We start from the raw sequence: 21,072 nt of genomic DNA, 5'->3' as shown, positions 1-21,072 counted from the left end.
ATTAAAACCAGCCCCTCAAGCAACCGCGTTGCTTTGGTCCAGTCAGAGCAACACTTCAAACAAAACTAAATATCTGGATTTAATCTACAGTCTTCGCCATTCTCTTAAAGACCATGCATGTTATACAGTGACCAGCTCTGAGGAAGACAGAGTCTGACTCTGTAATAGATAGAAAGGAAAAGAAGAGATGAAAAACAGAGGGTACAGTTAGATGTTAAACACAACAGGCGGTGTGAAAGATCAGTGAAGATCCTGTGAAGAGAATGCTGGAGCATATTCAGTCAAATAAACAGAAATACTGTACGCACACACCCACCCGTTCGCTTGCTCGGCCTCTCAAACGACAACGCTAATTGCAACAAGCTGCCGGTCGGAAGATGTAATCGTAAATCAAAACCCGCCGCATTGCTTGGCAACAGACTCCAAACATTCCGCCGGAGCGTTTGTCTTGCCAGCAACGACCCTCCTTCTTTTGTCTCGACAGTACATCCTTGCTGTGAATGGAAGAGGAGGAACACAAGTGACAAAATGTGGCAAATAAGAATCATAAAGGAAGTTTGGAACAAGTTATATCTTCATCAGCGCCAGTTGGCTAACAAAGCCAATAGATGACCTCACAGGAATGGATGAGCAAGGGAGGAAATGATCTGGAGGATTTCAGGCTGTAAATGTTGACTAACTTTATGCCGTCAGCATTTAAACAAAGGCATTTTAGGCCACTGAGTCACACAGAGTGAATGGGGAACGCCAAAATGCATGCCTCTCCATCCTTAAATCACTGGGTTCATGACAAACCAGCCTCAAAGTTCTGCTTTGACCAAATGCAGTGTCACTCATATGGGTAAAGATGGGCACATTTTCAGCTTTCAGCCTGAGCTGCCTAACAAACTCCATAACTTTGTTTTATTATGCATGCCTAAAAAAGTATTTGCAGCCTTGCAAACCTTACACTTCCTGAAGTAAATACCAAAGTAGTTATTTTTTTGCAATTCTGTTTGGTGTTACAAGTGGAGCAAAATACACACATTTGGGTCAAACACTTTGTGCAGTCTGTGATGAAATAACAAGCAATAAATGGTGGATTTGAGAGAGAATTGTCTGGCTCATATTTCAGCCCTGAAAAAAAAAAAACAATTAGTATTTTATTTTGCACTGTGAAATATGACCCAAACATTTCTTGACAGTTTTTGTGAGATTCATCAACTAAGTTCATTGCGTTTATCTTCAGATTTGTATTATACTCTATGAATAGATAACAAGCCAGCTTAATGAAAAATTTAAAATGAATAATAAATAATCTTATAAACCAAATATATGCTTATTTTTCATCTAGGTTAAGGTGCAGAATTAATTAATAAATAAAACTGAAGTTATTATTTAATAAACAAATTATGCTAATTATTACTTATAATGTTCATGTTAAACAGTTAATGTTAATAATCCTTATTTTTAATATTTAATATATTTATAAGATTTATTCTATTTACAAACTCCCAAAAGGAACTATTCTGTCCCCATCTTATTTGATTTTTTTCATAGGCTGAGCTAAAAATAAGGATTTCTGATAACATGCCTGTTTCAGACTAGTTTCGGCATGTCTAGCCACATTCTGCACACACGAGACAGTTTTACCAAAACCATGTGCCAAATTAAATATTCCCTAATGCACTAATGACTAATGTGTTTTATTAATTAAATGACTTCAGAGTCTGAGAATAAAGTTCAGCAGAGACAAAGCTGTGCACCAAATAAATTTCTGAATGGTGTAATAAATGTGCATGATATAAACTCATGAATGCTCCACAGCGCACACACACACACAAATCCATACAGCCCGAGAGGTCAGAGCGGCACAGGAAGTTAACTGTCCTAACAGCAAGGACACTGAGCTCCCAGAAGGGTTCGCTCTCTATTCTGCCTCAGTCAGCTTTTCCCTCACACACGCTAGCTACCTGCAAGGTGTGTTGGTGCATGTGAGGGTGTCTGCGAGAGAAGCTGCATGTCTGTGTGCTGTGAGGTGACGGGGTTCAATTTTCCCTCTCAAAGACAGTTTGTATTCATTGCACATGGCAGGTCGCAATGGAGCCAGCACCTCTGCCATGATTCAGCAGATGGGCTTAACATTGCCATATCTTCTCCGAAATTAATATGCATGGAAGAGAAGGAAGGAGAGGGAAATATGTAGAAAGAAATGAGTTTGTCATTAAACAAGCTAATCAATCTCACTTCCCCTTTGGAAACATTCCTCTTCAGATCAAAATAATCCACAATCATTGAAATAATCTGCTGATTTAACCTAGGACTGCATGGAAAAATAACTAAAAAATGCTATTCAGCTTCTTCAGGTGATAAAAGTAAAACAAATAAATAAAATAAAAAGTAAATACTATAATAATAATAATAATAATAATAATTATTATTATTATTATTACTACAAATTATTCTCATTCTCATAATTATTATTAACTTCATAGTGCTTATTTTTCATATAGGGTAGTGTTAGGATACTAAAATATGCTATTTAAATTATTCAGTTGAGAAAATAAGAAAACAAACAATATTAATAATTGTTACTATACAATAAGTTGTTACTATTATTATATCATAGTAGATTTGAAAAATGAGCTACTACTACTACTACTACTACTACTACTACTACTACTACTACTACTACTACTACTACTACTACTACTACTACTACTACTACTACTACTACTACTACTACTACTACTACTACTACTACTACTACTACTACTACTACTACTACTACTACTACTACGGGTCCTAAAACAAGCTATTCAGCTTCTTCAGGTGATAAATGAATGAATGAATAGAATGAATTAATGAAATGAATTAATGAATGAATAAATAAATTAATCATTTTGTTACTACAATTATTATTATTATTATTATGACGACTATAGTTATGCTTCTTTTCCCATCTATTATAATGCACAGATAAGCAGGAACTGACCTGCTTAAAATGCATTCTTCCCATGTACGTGACAAACAAAATCCTCTGACAACCTCCTGACCTTTTTGGAGAACCTCATTTTAAAATATAACAATGATAAATGACCACTGGCGATGTAAAGGAGCAGCATGTGAAGCTGTACAGGGAAACAGGTGTTCTGGACAGAGACAGTGAGCTTAACATGACTGTGCGCACACACACACAAACACACACACACACACACACACACACACACGAGATGCTGAATGAAAATAGACCTGGGTGATTGAAGAGCTCAAGGTCGTTTAAAGAAAACGTCAGGCGTGTACTAGGATGGAGCTTAAGGTCGTATGACAATAGTGTTATGTGTAAATCTGTACATAAATACACTGACAGGCATTGACATTAAGGGTTACACCATTTTTGTATGTAGCAGCAGAATGGCTTCAGGTTTCACATAAATGTGGTCACTGCATCTCCAGCGGCCTGAGCACTCAGCAGGAACGCACCAGAGACCTCAAATAAGTCTCCTTCACCCTGAAAAAAGACAAATAGCCTGACCAAGCTCTACAAAAGGCATATCTCCATGAATTTTATGCTTTGAAAGTTTTCTAAAAACTGGTTTGAAGATGAAGCTCTATTTCATGCTCCTACATGTCAGCTTTTACCTCAAACATTTACTACTGAACCAGGTGTTCCAGCTGGGTTGGTTAGCATGACAAAGAAGTTTCACGTTTAACCTTTTAACAGCAAGACTGCAAAACACAACCAACCAGACGAGCGATTCACCGGTTGTCAGCAGTCTGGCTTCTCAAAGAACGGCCAACAATTGGTGACAGAAAACAGAGCCACTTAACGGCATCATGGTGCTGGGACTCGCTGAGCAAGAGACCAGCGGGAATGCGTGTTAAGAGACCGAAAGAGTTTGTGAAAGCCTGTGTTGTGACAGTCCGAGCAGTGGCGTCTTCAGGCCAGTGGTGAAGCTGATGCTCTCACACAGAGATGGTGGTTTTGGGAAGAGTGACTCATGGGGCTCCTTCAGAAAGCAGCACACTAGCTCCAGTCTAGACCACAGAGAGGCCGGGAGCCTGCCAGAATCTACCCCATACCAGCACAAACAGTCAGCATGAGGGGGAAGGCGGTTGCACCAGAGGATTCTGGGACTGAGAAGAAAAGCGTGACGGAATCTCCTTTAAAGCACCCAAGTCAAAAATAGCACGAGGAACCCCCACAAAATCCTATACATGCACCCTAAAATAAATGTTTTTTAAAAAATTTGATCATGTGAAGTATAATTTAAAATTTTTTAGAAGTTGTAAATATAAAAAGACTATTGGAGGTCGATGTGCAAGAAAATACTATTTTTCAATGTAAAAAAAAAACAAAAAAACAAAAACAAACTTTAAATACATACAATATTATATTACATGTTTGTGAAATTTACTATACATTTTGAGTAAAAAAAAAAAAAATAAAATTATATATATATATATATATATATATATATATATATATATATATATATATATATTTATTTATTTAAATTTTATTATTTATTTATTTATTTTTAAAGTACAAAGATTCTTGGAGTTCGTTTTACAAGAAAATACTATTACAAGATTTTCCAATTCAAAATTTCATGTTTATTTGAATGCGTTACTTGCTCTTTTTGCATTATTGTTTGTGAAATTCTGAATGAAAATTACAAACGACACCTTTTTTCCAGTGTAATTGGTTTCAGTTATAGTTTGCCATATCTTAAATTAAAAGTCTGAAAAAGTGTGTTGTGAGTTGCAGGATTTTGTGAGTTAACTGTGATGATTGTGTAAAGATATTATTGATGACACTGCAAAAACAAAGATTAAGACAGCAAAGCTTCACAAAAGTGCTATTCTGATGTGACAAAGCACAAAAATAAACTTTTTGCTGCTGTAAAAATCCCTGATTGTGCCACGTGACTGAAAAGCTGCAACAGCACAATGGCTAGCGCAGCAGCCCAGGTCATATTCTAATGCTGAGTCACAGTGTCTCTGTTCCTCAAGCTTCTAATCAGTCAACCTCACTGCACTGCAATTCACAAGCCACCGTTTTCTAATAGTCAAAACAGCAATGGAAAAATAGCCGTTTCTCATCTCCTACGTCAAAACCTTAACACTCTCCTTATTCTTCCTTTTGCTCCAGCGGAACAAACCAATGTTTTCATTTTACTTTGGTTGTCTTTTCCATCCCTCTGAGGTTAATATCATTCCATATGCCTGGTTAAAATGAGACCAGAGTGAAAGGAATATATATATGGTGAAAAAAAGGAAGCAGTCCAGGAGGAGAAAAAAAAATAAGAAAAAAGATAGATAGGTTTCAAATGCTTTTGACTAGTTCAATACGTTCTGGCAAAGAGAATACACAATGAACAATATCATCTGTCCCAAAATCAGATGTCGCTCTGACTGTAATAGTATTTTGAGAATAACAATTAAAAAAATAAAATAAAATAAAAAAAAAGTTCAAAATTTTAATTCATTTACTCAAATTAATATCATCTGTCCCAAAATCAGATGTCGCTCTGACTGTAATAGTATTTTGAGAATAATAAAAAAAAAAAAAAAAAAAAAAAAGTTCAAAATTTTACTCACATTAATTTCATTCTGTCCATTTTTTCCATGGAACTCAAAAGGAATTTTATTTGAAGAATCTTTAAGCAGCAATGAAAATTTGAAAAATGAATGAATGAATGAATGAAAAACACAAAATAAATAAATACATATAGGAAAACAATACAAACATTATAATAAGAATAGTTCAAATAAATAAAATACAAAAATTATACAATACAATAAAAATAAAAATAAAAAGAAACATTACAAATGAAAGAACAATACAAAAAGAGTAACCAAGTAAATAAAAATAAACAAACAAATTAGTAATTAATTAAAAAATTAAAATCAATCAATTTTGAGAACCACTAATGGCAAAATTTGCAGCAAATAACTTGACAGTGTATACCTCACACTAAGCTACTCTATGGCTTTAAAAGCAACTCTTAATATTGGACACAAATAATTTACTTTTTATTTAGCTTTTTACACAATCAGTAACCTCTTGCTGTACGGAAAAGCTGAATAGAGATGCTTCAAAAAATTCTCCTTTTTGTGTTCCACTGAAAAAAACACAACAGCATATGGGTTTGGAACAACATGAAGGTGAGGAGATCGTGAGCTACTTCTTTAACTGTACAACATTTAGATGTGACTCACATCAAAGCTGAGGTTGTCTGAATAAAAACCAGCCAAGCCCTTCATTTCTCATGGGCCAAATTACAGAGCACCCCATGTGCGCTCAACCCCAACGCTCCCTGCAAGACCCCCTTTTTCCACATGATAACATAAGAGGTCTCTGAACAGTGATTTCCTTCCTTCTCCACTTCAAAACACTGCTAATCACACCATCAACTATCCCAATTTAATGCTGTTCCCTGGGCTCTCAGCACACCATTCACCAAGCAGCAGCAACAGGAAGATTAATGAAACATGGCTTTAATGTGTGTTGCTAATAGGAGGAGAAATGCTTTTCTTATGGGAAAGTCCCAGTTGTTTCCGCCGTCCAGCCAACTTGTTTCCTCATTCCCTACAACTTCTCACAGAGACTACACACACTGGGCAATGATACCTACGTTTCGTTCCAAAACCTCACTGCCTATATGGCAGCACCCTAACAGTCACAGAACCTCATAAATGACCTATCTGGAACACTCTACATCGGCAGCAGCTCCACATAGTACACAAATACAGTTTGTTTGATGTTAGCATGTTGCTATGCTAACTAGTGTTGTCAAAAGTACCGACCGCGATACCATTCGGTACTGAAATTTTAAAAACGTCCATTTCCCACTAAGATTTGAGCGCTGTTGAGCGGATTCTTAAACAGTGCTGATTGGTCATTGTGTTCATGCGCTCAACAGATACATCTGTGATTGGCTTCAATGATCATCGCTGCCAGAGCGCTTTATTGATCATTGAAGCCAATCACAGATGTAACAGCGCTCAAATCTTAGCGGGAAATGGACATTTTTAAAATTTCAGTACCATCGCAGTCTGTACTTTTCACAACACTAATGCTAACAGTGTAAAAAAAAATAAGTGCACTAAAATGGAGTTAAAAACTTATTTCATTAAATCCTGAGAAGTTTATGCTAAAGTAAATTTAGTAAGCTTGATGTTAGCATGTTGCTATGCTAACAGTGTAATAAAAATAAGTGCACTAAAGTTGAGTTAAAAACTATTTTAATTAGACAAACTTTGCAGGATTTAATTAAATAAAAAGTTCAGTCTAATTAAAATAGTTTTTAACTCATTTTTAGTGCACTTATTTTTATTACACTGTTAGCATAGCAACATGCTAACATCAAGCTTACTAAATTTACTTGAAAGCAACAACTGTTTTCAATATTGATAAGAAATGTTTCTTCAACATCAAATCAGTATATTCATGTGACTCTGAAGACTACGATGCTGAAAATTCAGCTGTCATCACAGAAATAAATTACATTTTAAAATTTATTAAAAAAGAAAACCGTATTTTTGATCAAATAAATTAAGCCTTGGTGAGCAAACACAAATTCTTACCAACCTCAAACTTTTTTTCTTTCAAGAAATCTTATAAGGCAACATAATTCAGTTGCCTACACCTTCCTTTGAGCCTGGAATGTTTTTATAATGCCTTAAAATGCTGCCTACGTAGACAGCTTACAAAGTTTTGAAACAAAACAGTTGTCTAAACAAGGAAGAGATGAAATGCCAAATGCTATGATAGAGCAGTGATTTCAGTCCAGACTCGATGTACAATATTTAGATCAGACTAGTTAGGTCATTTGTTTCTACATAGTTCATCCAGATCTGATATAAAGGGCCGGTTCCAATCTCAAGCACAAATCCCGTTCTGGGATTCATTAGCATGGTGAGGACAGATTCAAATACACAAGGCAAAGCGGGTCTCAAGGATCCGTCTGACCACAAGTCTCTGATGGGACAGATGGACTCTTGCTTCAAAACAGTCTGCTTTCAGGTCGGCTCCTTAAGTTTGCGCTGCGACAGGGAGGGACTGAGGAATGAGCGGTTTGGGGGCCGAATCCATGTTTGAGCGTGGGAGATACGAGTTCCTCGCTGTGGTAGGTGCAGCAGAGCTCCAATAAGGCCTCCTAAACAAACAGAGGTCTGAACCTATGGGAGATTTTCTAACGTCTAGGAAATTTGCCCAGCGTATCATCCTAAAAAATCCCTTTTCAGAGTCCATATCCCAGATAGGAAAACAAGGGAGAGGGTGGGTAAATGCGCTCACACAAATTCAACTCAACTTTGCCAATGCGGAGGATGTTGGAATACAATAAGTTCACTTGAATGATGAAAAGAGAGAACGAGCCAGTCTGATCTCACTCTGTTGAAGACACCCTGTAAGAAAAGCACTGACTCAGAGGTAGGCCTATTTCTATCAACTGAACTGCGACTCTGCATTCGTTTTACATAACTCACATAAAACAAATACACTAATAGGAAACTGTGTTTCATGTTGACACTCAATGAGTCAGATACAACAAAATAAAGTGTGGTCATGTTGCGTTTTCTACAAGATTCAGATTGTGCAGCTAGGGAGCCAATAATACTGTTTTTACAGCATTTTAAAGATTCAGTGTAATGTGCATTAAAAAGAAAATAGCAAAACGCAAAATGTGTCCCTTCATATGAAAAAATGCTTATTTTAGTTTCAAAACCTTACACACAAACTAGTTCAGATATTATTTCAGTAAAGCTGCTGAAATGTGCTGAAGTGAGCAATGCATAATAATGAACTGACAATTATTTTCATGTTACAATTATACACACACACACACTACTGCTCAAGAGTTGTAGATTGTAAGATTGTTTTTAAAAAGTCTCTTCTCCTCTCCAAGGCTGGATTTATTTTATCCAAAATACAGCAAAAGCAGTAATATTGTGAACTATTTTTTACAATTTATACTACCTTTTCTATTTAAATATCTTTTAAAATCTAATTTATTACTGTTATGGCAAAGTTGAATTTTCAGCATCATTACTCCAGTCTTCATTGTCCTTCAGAAATCATTCTAATATGCTGATTTGCTGCTCAAAAACATTTATTATTTTGTTGAAAACAGTTGCAAACCATTTTGTTTTTAGGATTCTTTGATGAATAGAAAGTAAAAAAAAAAAAAAAAAAAAAACTGCATTTATCTGAAATGGTGTCAGTAAGAATTTTTTCTTTTTTTGGAAACAAATGAAAGAAATTAGGCTAATACTTTTATTCAGCAAACACACATCAAACTGATCAAAAGCAACAGTAAAGACATTTATATTTCTATAGCTCAATAACAGATATGGAAATGATATATTCTGCACCTTTATAAACCAACATCTTTTTCTCCCATTACATTCAATTTAGACAGCATGCACACAATATATAAATAAAAAGCTGTCGGCATGCTATCAAACACACACACACACACACACACACACACACACACACACACACACTGAGAGTGTGTCTGAGTGTGCATGCACACCACACAGGCATGTACTAAAGCCAAAAAGACTTTCTTTCATAAGCTCCAATTTAACAGCACTGAGAGACTATCTAATTAAAGAGTGAGAGGAGACAGATGCACTTGGGTGGGATGCAGCAATCAGATTCTCTGCACATGGTTACGGATGAAAAACACATGAAGATAAAATAGATGAGGACTTCAATTCAAGCGAATGCCGACAGTCTTTCAATCACGAGCCCTTCACAAAATCAAAAGACTTCCGGTGCTGCAGTCTCAGAAGTTAAAAGGTTGTCTCCTAGAGGCGTCAATGGCAAAGCATTCACATCAAGGAGTCAGAGGAGGAATGTTAAACCATGAGCTCCAAGAACTTCAAAGTCCCTTATGTGTATGATATGACAACAATGGTATGCATGATGAGGATGATGATGACAACAACAGTATGTGTAGTCACATGCAGAGTTTCACATTTGCATGCAATTATGACAGAAAATGTTATGCCACATCAGACCGAAGCCATTCAGTGACGTCAGCAGCGAGGAGCTCGGCAGCTTTTATAATTACAGTCACTGTATAACGTTCCATCGCGTTTGAGAGAAAGGGAACACAATTACAGAGATCCTCGTCTGGCATGGCTGTCAGAATTGCGTTTCAGTGCGTGTGCATTCCAGAGTGACAAAATGAGAAAACCAGGAAGGACTCCATCAGTGGAACGCTATTAAAAAAAAAAAAAAAAGAGACGCCAGCACACTAAGATACTGAGAAGTTTGAGTGCTCCAACCAGGCCGAACGGAGATCAGGAACTGGGCTGCAATCTGGATCTTTCCATGAATGATTAAAGCACGTGTGCATCCACAGTGGAAGGATTTTAGGAGAATCATTTCCAAAAAAGTTGGCTAGACTGTTATCCTCTGGTTGAACTGGGGACACGTCGTTCAAACACACACCAGCAGAAAACTGGTGATAGACCAGTTTTCAATTAATCTGTAAATCTTAATTTATTATCTTAACTTGTTTCTAAAATTTACAAACAAAATCTTATTTCATTTCTGTAATATTATATCACATAGAGATGTACATGAAAATACAGATCATATTCCTTTCATAATACAATCTGTGCAAGGGTAAATATTTAAATGACTGAAAATGCTATAATTTACCATTTTGTATAATTTATTTAGAATTAGAAAAAAACAAGTCATACGAAAAGTGAAATGCCAAGTCATACATATTAGTCTTGAAATATAAATTTTGATTTGATTTGCACTGGCGAAAAAACAGATTTAAAATAAGCCACGTAAATAAATAAATACATTCGATTTGGGCAAGTATTTAAATGCTCAAATTAATTCCGTCAAAGACAGAACTCAATTGTTCTGAATTAGCAAAAATAAACTACCGAATTGTGATTGGCCAATGCTTTGGCCAATAAAAGATTCAAAATAAGCAAAGTACAGAAGTAAGTAATTAAAAATAAATAAAGTAGCAAGTAATAAAGTAAATAATAATTAAATTCAATTTGGGCAAATGTTTAAATAATCAAATGCAAATGCTTCAAAGACAGAACTGAATTATTCTGAATTAGCAAAAATAAACTGCTAAATTATTAATCAAATTGATTCACTGTCAAAGCACAGATTCTCACTTCTACATATTCATTTAGAAATGTCTATCTTGGATTTAGAAGTGATAAAATCACCATTACAAAACCAAATGGCAGCTGACTACTAGTTTAACACACTACTTGTGATAATCCAAAAGAAGATCCAAAGATATCATACAAGACAATGATGTGAAGCAGTGAAGAGGGCTGCTTCAGAGGATCAGCCAGCCAAACATAGTTCACACCCAAAAATGCTGATAAGTGAAGGGGGATATTAGAAAACTCTTGTGTGGGAAAGCAGTGACCACTTCACGGTCCCAGCATGCCTGTGAATACTTGCTGAAAACCAGGAAAGACTGGTGTTCACTGATAAGTAAAAGGCACTGCATTCAAAGTGAAACAGAGCAGAAGGTCTTAAAGTTCTGGTTTTCACTAAGCCAAAACTGACAACAACAACAAAAAACACAATGGCTCCATCTAAAATGATCAGCACCAAAACCTTATGAATGTGTACTGATCGGTAACCATGACCTCAGCATCAGGTCAAATCTACATTACGACTCCAGCTAGTGTGGAGAATGTTCTTAAATCAGTCTAATCCGCTGCATTCCAAGCATTTTAAAACAGGCTTAAAAAGCTTTCATTGCACCTCAACCAAACACTGCACTGCCTCAAAGAAATAGTTCACCAAAAAATGCAAAATTGCTGAAAATGTAATTAGTCTCATGGCCATCCATGATGTAGATGATTTTGTTTCTTAATTGGAAGAGCTTTGGAAAAATGTAGCATTACATTACTTGCTCGCCAGTGGATCCTCTGCAGTGAATGGGTGCCGTCAGAATGAGAGTCCAAACAGATGATAAAAATGTCACAACAATCCACAAGACTCCAGCTCATCAATTAACATTTTATGAAACAAAAAGCTGCATGTGTATAATAAAAAAAAAAAAATCCATGATTAAGACATTTTAACTTAAAACTGTTACTTTTGGTCAAAAAAATGCATTCATAACATTTCCTCCAATGAAAAAGACCACCATCTGTTGTCCTCTCACATCAAAATCCACCCACATATATGTTCAGAACTGTTTTTGCTTGTAAACAGTGCCTGATCTGTGCATATTTCTCTCTTGATTCAGTCAAGACAATGTTTTAAATGAAGAAATCAATATTTAGGATAGATGACTTTTAACCGGAAACAACGGTTTAAAGTTAAAAATTGTGTGATGATGAATTTACAAACAAGAGGTTAATTGATGGACTGGAGTGGTGTGGATTATTGTGACATTTTTACCAGCTATTTGAACTCTCACTCTGACGGCACCCATTCACTGCAGAGGATCCATTGTTGAGCAAGTGATGCAATGCTAAATTTCTCCTAACCTGCTCCAATGAAGAAACAAACTCATCTACATCTCAGATCCTGAGCCCTAAGGGTAAATATATTTTAAGCAAAATTTCAATTTTGGGTGAACTATTCCTCTAAAAAGCAGCACCAAATCATGTCATTGCATATATGCGTTTTTGTGAATCCCTTACTGGATTAGCATTAAGAATCAAGGTTATTTCCAGGGTCTCTTATCAATGCCTTCAGGATATTTTTGCGATAACATCAAGGTTGTCCCACAGACAATGCGGGTGTTATACAGAAAACCAGTGGCTATATGATAACACGCACCATTACTAAGTGGAAGTCTAAACTGTCAGTAAATTATCAAACACACATACATAAACTTAATAGGCCTCTCATTAAAACCTTCCAGGGCTGCGGGCACACACAAAGAGAGGGTTGAAGTGACAACACACCAAACACAAACAGCCTTTTGTAAGGAGCGCTGTGGGCACTCTGGGAGACCCTAGGGATTTCCATGTATCCCGGGACGATCTGAGAAATATCTGAAACCTCCACACAATGCAGCAAATACGCATAAACTGGGCCAGAATACATCATCCTGGAAACACTATAGAATATGAGATTAAAGATATGGAATCAAACAGCCTTGAGAAGAGTGGAAAGGTGGGGAACTGTGGGAGAAAAAGGCACCATGGCAACAAAACAGCACTTAAGAAAAGAAACAAGTCAGGGTGGATTACACTTCGCATGAAATCTACACGCTTTCCTTACTTTATGTCATAACATCATGCAACAAAATGACTTACAGGTGTTTTGCGATGTTTAAATGGTTCCTCCTGGGCAGGTTTCATGTAGAGAGGCAACTATAAGCAAACCATTACTAGGTTGACTTTTGATGTTTGCAACCAATGACTGTCGTTTACAAAACTCTTTATATAAACGTATGTAAAACAATGTTATAACGCTATGGGAGATAATATCTCCAAGTAATCTCTTGCACAGTGCTACTTAATGACCTCAAAACACTTTTACCATGATTTGTAAACACGACCAGCTCCATATGTATGGCTTTTCTGATGTAGTAAACTTGCTCTGTAGCTCACCTGGTACAGACTGCATTGTATTGTCAGGTATGGTTCCTGTAAACAAGTCACAACACTTGATAAAAGAGTTCAAAGACTTGTAATTTTAGCTTTTCTACATGGATGCTTCAGCAAATGTGTTTTTATCACACGTTTGCTTTTGATTAGGCTATAGGTAGGGTTTAGTGTAGGTGGTATGCTATTTTCAAACACGATAGAGCATTACACTCACCAGGCATTTCATTTCTCTGCCTTGATACAGAAATCAACATTATAAAATTTTGCCAGATTTACATTCATCTGTGTTTGATAAAACTGAACACACATTTAGTGCCACTCACTGGACATTTCACTTTGAAAGGGTCACAAAAATGTACAAGAAACAAAATAACATCAGAAATGTCGCCACAGGCAAATTTCTCCAATGAGCCTGGTTAGAAAATAATTTTAATTCATCATGTTTAAATCCAACTATGACTTGCTCCCAAAATCAGTGCAGAAAATGCAAATTCTTTGGAATCATAATAACACACCCCAAGTCATAACCAGCAGCAGAGCAAAGATCACAAAAAATATCTATGACCACCGTCCTACTCTGACAGTTGCAGAAAGTCTAATCAAGCCATAGAGAGAAGTTAGAGACTACACACAGGGTGAAAATGTCACTGTTAACCAAAGACCACAGGCTCATAGAAGACACACGTCTCATCTTCCCCACCCACAGAGAGACAGCTGCTTGATGAGGAGGTCACTGAAACACGGCTGCCCTTCATGCTCCGGCAAAAAGCTGAGCCGGTCATCTCAGAGATTAATACTGCACTCAGAGATCACTGACTGTCTAGTTTGTTTCTCTCTTATGTTAACAACAGCACCATCGCAACACACACGCACAGAGACAGCATCCTAAGCTGGCCTCTCCATTATTGCTTGGGCTTAATCCTCTTTTGCAACAGAGGGACAGATGAATGAATCCCAATTCTCTACAGCTCTGACATCTCATCGACCCACTCTTTAAACGTCACAAAATTTTAAATCGATCTGTGTCAGATATTAAATCTCCCTGTGATCCTTAATTTCAGAAAAACCTGTCTATTTTTGTTCTTTTGCACAGTGCACCTCAGTCTGGGGGAAAAAAAATTGCTGGCAGTGCTCTGTTTTCAGTCTTTGATGGTGCTAAGACAGCTCATCTTGATCCTGCAGGGTACAAAAGAAGAAAACTTTTTGTGGAGAGTTGCAATATGCATTAGGCTAGCTAGTCGAATACTTGTTATAGACCGAGAAAAAATAACATTCAAACTACAGAAACAGATTTTCCTCTATTGTTGCAGACACCATACTTTTTAAGGCTGTCAAAGTTGAGATGTTGTCAAAAATGAAAATTCTGTCATTAATTACTCACCTTCATGTCAAAAAAGTATTCTCGTAGCGTCATAAAATTACGGCTGAACCACTGATGTCACATGGACTATTTTAACAATGTCCTTACTACCTTTCATCAAAGATTTCTTAATTTGTCTTCTTACAGGTTTGGAATGAGATGAGGAGTAATTAATGACAGAATTTTCATTTTTGGGTGAACTAACCCTTTAAGTTGTCTCATCTGAACTGAATGTTTAATGCAATCATTTTTAGCATTTATTGAATTAAATATTAATGTTTATAGTCTACAGACGAGTTGGAACCAAACTGGTCACAAATCTAGACTACCATTTTTAAAAGTATGCAGTCAAAAAGATTTATTTATTGTTTGTGAAAGAAGTCTGCTTAACAAGGCTGCCATACTGTGATCAAAATACAGTAAAACAGTAATATTGTAATAAAATGTTATGACAATTTAAAATATCTAGTTTCTATTTTAATATACACACACATCTTAAATGGCAAAGCTGAATTTTCAGCAGTTATCATTACTCCAGTCTTTAGTGTCACATGATCTTTCAGAAATCATTCTAATGTTGATTTGGTGCTTAAGAAATATCTTTTTATCAATGTTGAAAGATGATGTGCTGCTTAATATTTTTGTGGAAACCATGACACATTTTTTCCACGATTCTTTGACAAACAGATAGTTCAAAAGAACAACATTTATTTAAAAGAGTAATCATTTGTACCATACTTTACTGTCACTCTTTATCAATTTAATGCATCCTTGCTGAATAAAAGTACTAATTTCTTATTTTAAAAAATACTTTCTAACAGTAGTGTACATGTGTAGCTCTGGGAGAGTGTAAAGTGCGACATCAGAATCACAACCGGTACAGAAGGTGAGCTCACTCTCCACCACGAACCCCTGTGCCCACTGGCTCTCACAAGCACAGATGAAAGGGTCTATATAAAGAGGTCATTCATTATTCAGCCTCACTCCAAAGCAGTGTGACCTGGAGTGCCAAAGTGGAGAAATCTCTACTCCTACAATCACAAAACATGCATGTTTTTCATAGGTTATTCATGAATAAACAATGAATTAGGAAGCCGGCTAAGACATCTTAATGTGTACAATGTATTGATGCCTTAATGGTCCTGCGGACAGAACACTTTGTTTCACCTCACAGATTCCATGTCACAAGCATTACAACATTATCAACAAAATCATGTTACAGATGGAGCTTACTCGCAGACGCACCGCCGGCCCCGTCCATTCTGTCTTGATAAGAGAGAGCACTCAGGGGGCCGGGTAGCAGTGATTTAAGCTCTAGAGAAATACATAGAGATTGAGAGTGTTGAAAGGATTGCATTTAACACCACTAATGCTTCAATTCCCATATCACCTTTTAGTGCTTTTATCGATCACAGAGAAGACAGTCAAGACGACAGTCAAAGAAGAATTATAAAGAAAAAAGTTATTTATATGATTTACTCAGTGCGAATATTATTAGCCTCTGATATTAGTGGTTGCTGGTTTGGGACTGGCATGAATTTAAGGCCCCTGGAGATACTGATTTTTCCAGACCAGAAGGTGTGGAGTGGTTCCAGATTAGGCACGGGATCGGACACCAGTTCCCTATTGGTGGAAAAGGGGTTTTGGCTGACACAATCAGGTAACAGAAAATCGTTTTTTTTTTTTTTCCATGTCGTCAACATGAATTTGTATTATTGGTTGTTAAAGTGTAGTTTGTAGCATGACATAAGACGAACCATCACTCAAATCAAGTGCTCAGGCAGAATAGGAATTTATTTTTATTTTTTTGGAAACTACAGACTTCTCTCTAGTGATGCATGCTGGAATTCTCCAGACTTCTCAGGTGGTCTCAAAAGGATGTAAATATTAGTTTAAAATAGTTCTACTTCAATAAATTAAATAGTAATTTAACATATATCAAAATTATGACACTACTGCTGCACTATTTTAATTGTTAAGTACAGAAAGGTCACATAAACATAGTTGCTACTGACATTTGATACATTTAAAACTACTCACCATTCATACTTGTTGATCTGATGTTAGATAATACTTCAGGAAACTCAATAGTCTTCAACAAAAACATGGAATTTGTACCTTAAGCTCAGTAACAGAACACCTAAGTGTTTCATAGAAAGTACCATGATATCTATACAAAAAGTCTAGATACTGATATCACTCTACTGAAATAACACGACGCGTGGAGAAAATCTGCCTTTAACAAAGAAAAAGGCCTGGGAGAAAATTTAAAGTCCAAGTTATTAACCAACCAATTTGATTCAGGGATAAAAATGGAACACGGTGACAGAGACAGAGCGAGAAAAGCAATTAAGACGACATGAATGAGATGGAGCGAAGAGCAGTTCGTGAGAGAGGTAGAGAAAGACCGGGAGCAAGGGAAGGAGGGAGGGTGGGATACACAGCGTGGAATGCCAGGGCTAATCCCCAGCTCCTGTGTGGTATTTTAACTGTTATTCTTTCCTCCTCTCTCTCCCCATTCCCCTGCCGCCATCACTCACTGCAGTGCAGCGAACGACCACACCATGTCTGGACAAACCTAAGGACAGGAGACGCAGTGGCCGACCCCTCTGGACACAAGGTCTTCGCGTCAGCAGGGCGTCTGGCTTGACATTTGTCTCCTTAAAGGGTTAGTTCACCCAAAAATGAAAATTCTGTCATTAATTACTCACCTCACGTCGTTCCAAACCCGTAAGACCTTCAAAGATTCATCTTTGGAAGACAAATTATAGATTTGTGACCCTGCATAGACAGCAATTCAACTGAAATGTTCCCAGACACAGAAACGCAGCAAGGACATCTGTAAAATAGTCCAAGTTTCAATCACAATCACAATTTTACGAAGCTGCAAGAATACTTTTTGTGCACAAAGAAAACAAAAATAAAGACTTATTCAACAATTCTTCTCCTCCTTGTCCCATCTGCCGCCATTATCGAGAGTACCATGACGTATGCGCATTGCATTCCTCTGCTCGTATACAAGATCGTGGTAATCTCGATAATGGTGGAGGACTGTCCCGGGAGAGAAGAAATTGTTGAAAAAGTCACTATCTTTGTTTTCTTCACGCACAAAAAGTATATTCGTATCTTTGTAAAATTACAGTTGAACCTCTGATGTCACATGGACTATTTTACCGATGTCCTTACTACCTTTCTGGGCCTTGAATGTGTCAGTTGCGTAACTGTCTATGGAGGAACAGATATCTCTCGGATTTCATCAAAAATATATTAATTTGTGTTCCAAAGATGAACAAAGGTCTTACGGTCTTTGGAATGACATGAGGGCGAGTAATTAATTAATCATTTTTGGGTGAAGTATCCCTTTAAAAAGAACAGGATGTTTATAAGCCACAAAATACTAAGAATGAGCCAAGTCCCAACCTTTGCTCCTAGACCAATAAAAACGCAAATGAAAGACAGAAAGTTACAAAGTAAAGCTTTAAAACATTCCAGCTGGCTCCAAACGTTTACTGTAACATTTACCTACATGTCACAGACAAAAACGGCGATTGCTTTCATGCCCAAGGCCCGACAAATACTGGAGAACGACGGAATTTGCTGTGAGTGAGTGACTGATCGATGGGGTGCGAGGACGCCGTCTCGCGCAGACAAACCGGTCACTATGGATACCGCCCCACTGTGCACGAGCCGGAGTGCGGTCTGACCTCTGCCTGCATGTGTCCCCTACAGCTGCAAAATGATACACAGCTGAAGCCCGTTGCTAAAAGAAGGCAACTGCGGTCGTGACAGGTGTGCTCGCAGACACCCGGACAGTCAGGGACAGAATGAGTTTGACAGTCAACGAGAATCGTGCTTGTAGGAAAATATTGTTTAGAATTAACTGCAAGGTTGCAGGTATGACCAGCTGAAAACCGCCTTAGACCAGCTAGAAACCAGGTAGCAAGCATACATTGAATTTATTTTATTTATTAATTTTTGCAGAGATGCGTTAGCCAGCAAAATGCAAAACCAAATAAGCGCCTAACAATACAAATGTCTAACTTGGGTCACTTACATAAAATACTTGTGATGAAGTTAACGTTACCAGAAACTGTGAATTGCTAATCTGGCTCACAAACTTCTAGTTCAGTCCATTTTCAGATTAACTTTCAGTCAACAAACGAAGCAAATAAAAACGAGCTCTATTTTTCAGCTTCGACCACGCTTAAAAAAACAAACAAACAAAGAGCACAACATTTGGCGTGGATTACGAGCTGGCAAACAATGACTAGCATTCCACTGCCAACATAAATGTCAAGGGGTTACTTCCAGTATTAGACTATTCTTTAAAGACGTGAGGTTAGAAATAAATATTTATTTATATACACATATATAAAAACAGCGACTGTTTGTTTTACAGTTTCTGCTATGATGTTTCCATGGCAGCTGAATCTCAGTCCTCGTGTGAGATTCCTGCTTTCACACAATCAGTGTAGTTTGAGGGAAAATAGCGGACTTAGACAATTAAGGTGGCTAGATTTGGGTTCCAGAGGAAATATTTTTAAGGTATCCAAAATGAAATCGGCTAAACCTAAGTTTTAGAAACTTTTTGTGGCACAAACGACGTTTCACGGTGACGTTTTGAAGGACTGTCCGCGAGCCTGGTCGGCGTCATGTTCACGCGCTCAATACTTTCCACAGACCGCTGGATTCCCCCAAAGTTTGCCAAGGGCTTGCGCGCGCACGACACAGCAAATAAGGCATGATCAAACCTACCTGACACAAGTGACAGCATGAGCAGGACTCTAACATTCAGTCCCGGGTGGATCGGGTTATTCCTGAGATAATGGGCAGTCATTGTCAGCGCCATATCGCCGCCCGTGCTCTCGCTTCTCTCGTTCCCCGAAACTCTGAAAGCTCCTCAGCAACAACTCCATAGGGACAAGGCTGCGTCTGGACCGTACCACTCCGCCTTTCCGTTATGGGGGTGTGTAGTCTCACCTGAAGCGCAGTCCATGCAGACCATTATTTGCTAAACAAGATGATGGACAAAAGTAGATGGCCGATCATCAAGTTATAGGCCTATACTTATATAGATCACTTATATAGATCATCAAGTACTTTCATCTAGGCTATATTTGATTTTATGTAATAATGTGTGTGTGTGTGTGTGTGTAGCTTATATATATATATACTGTATATATTTAGTGCTGTCAAACAATCACATCCAAAAAAAAAAAAAAAATGGTTTATGTAATATATGTGTGTGCTGTGTATATTTATTATGTATAAATACACAGATATACAGTATATATTTTTAAAAATATTTACATGTATTTACATGTATATATAATTATATTTTATATAATATACCAATATAATATTTTTCTTAAATATATACATGTGCGCATTTATATATACATAATAAATATACACAGTACACACATATATTTTATGTAAACAAATTTTTTATTTAGGATGCGATTAATCGCCATTAATTGTTTGACAGCACTAATGTCTAGACTTTGACATGTCAATAATACACCCACAACAATAGGTGGCGCCAAACACGCATAAAACGAGTGTGCCGTGAAATATGTAATGTATGTGTGTTGAAAAGATCGCGAGTGAAAACAAAAGAAAAAGAAAAGCTTACAGCAGCATGAGTCGTGACTGTCATGTTAGCCTGATGGGACCAAACTTCCTCTGTAAGTGATTTTAAAACAGAAGACAGTACCCAGATTTGAAGACTACAATAAGATTTCACTTCTACTGTTAATAAAATTTTGGTAGGCTACTATGAGATGTATAGCCTAAATGTTATATAATTCAAATGGGCTACCTGTTATTTTTATGGTATTTCAAAAAGTGTATATTTTTCAGTGTCATTGTTGGTACATTTGACCAGTATTTACCATACTTTCAAAACAAAAATTAAAATAGGAAAAATATGCAATATGAAAATAATTTAAGAAAAAATGTGTTTTACAGAGGGGGAAAAAAAAACAAGATTTGTTTACATACAAATCCAAATTGTTACATAAAATCAAATATAGCCTAGATGAACGCAGCTATTTATTGGAGTCTGCAAGAAGATATCTCATATTCTGAGATTTGTTTTACCGATATTTGTTAACACAAATTCATGTACATGATGATTATATATTTGTTGT

General features: G+C 36.8%; 1 protein-coding gene across 2 annotated transcripts in view; it reads right to left on the bottom strand.

Annotated features, from left to right (window-relative positions):
• Positions 1 to 19,922, bottom strand: part of nectin3b (nectin cell adhesion molecule 3b) — a 38,535-nt gene extending 18,613 nt beyond the window's left edge. Inside the window, exon 1 of one of the 2 annotated variants that reach the window (XM_058758020.1) lies at positions 19,676 to 19,922. In XM_058758020.1, coding sequence (XP_058614003.1) covers positions 19,676 to 19,769 — 94 coding nt within the window. In that variant the 5' untranslated portion in view covers positions 19,770 to 19,922. The remainder of the gene's footprint in view (positions 1 to 19,675) is intronic. The other variant, XM_058758019.1, reaches the window with a different exon arrangement.
• Between the last annotated feature and the right edge of the window lie 1,150 nt (positions 19,923 to 21,072).

Source organism: Onychostoma macrolepis, chromosome 21 (assembly GCF_012432095.1).
Source record: "Onychostoma macrolepis isolate SWU-2019 chromosome 21, ASM1243209v1, whole genome shotgun sequence".
Taxonomy (NCBI): Eukaryota; Metazoa; Chordata; class Actinopteri; order Cypriniformes; family Cyprinidae; genus Onychostoma; species Onychostoma macrolepis.
Note: the sequence above shows the minus strand (reverse complement) of the source record. Positions and strands in the feature narration are given on the sequence as shown.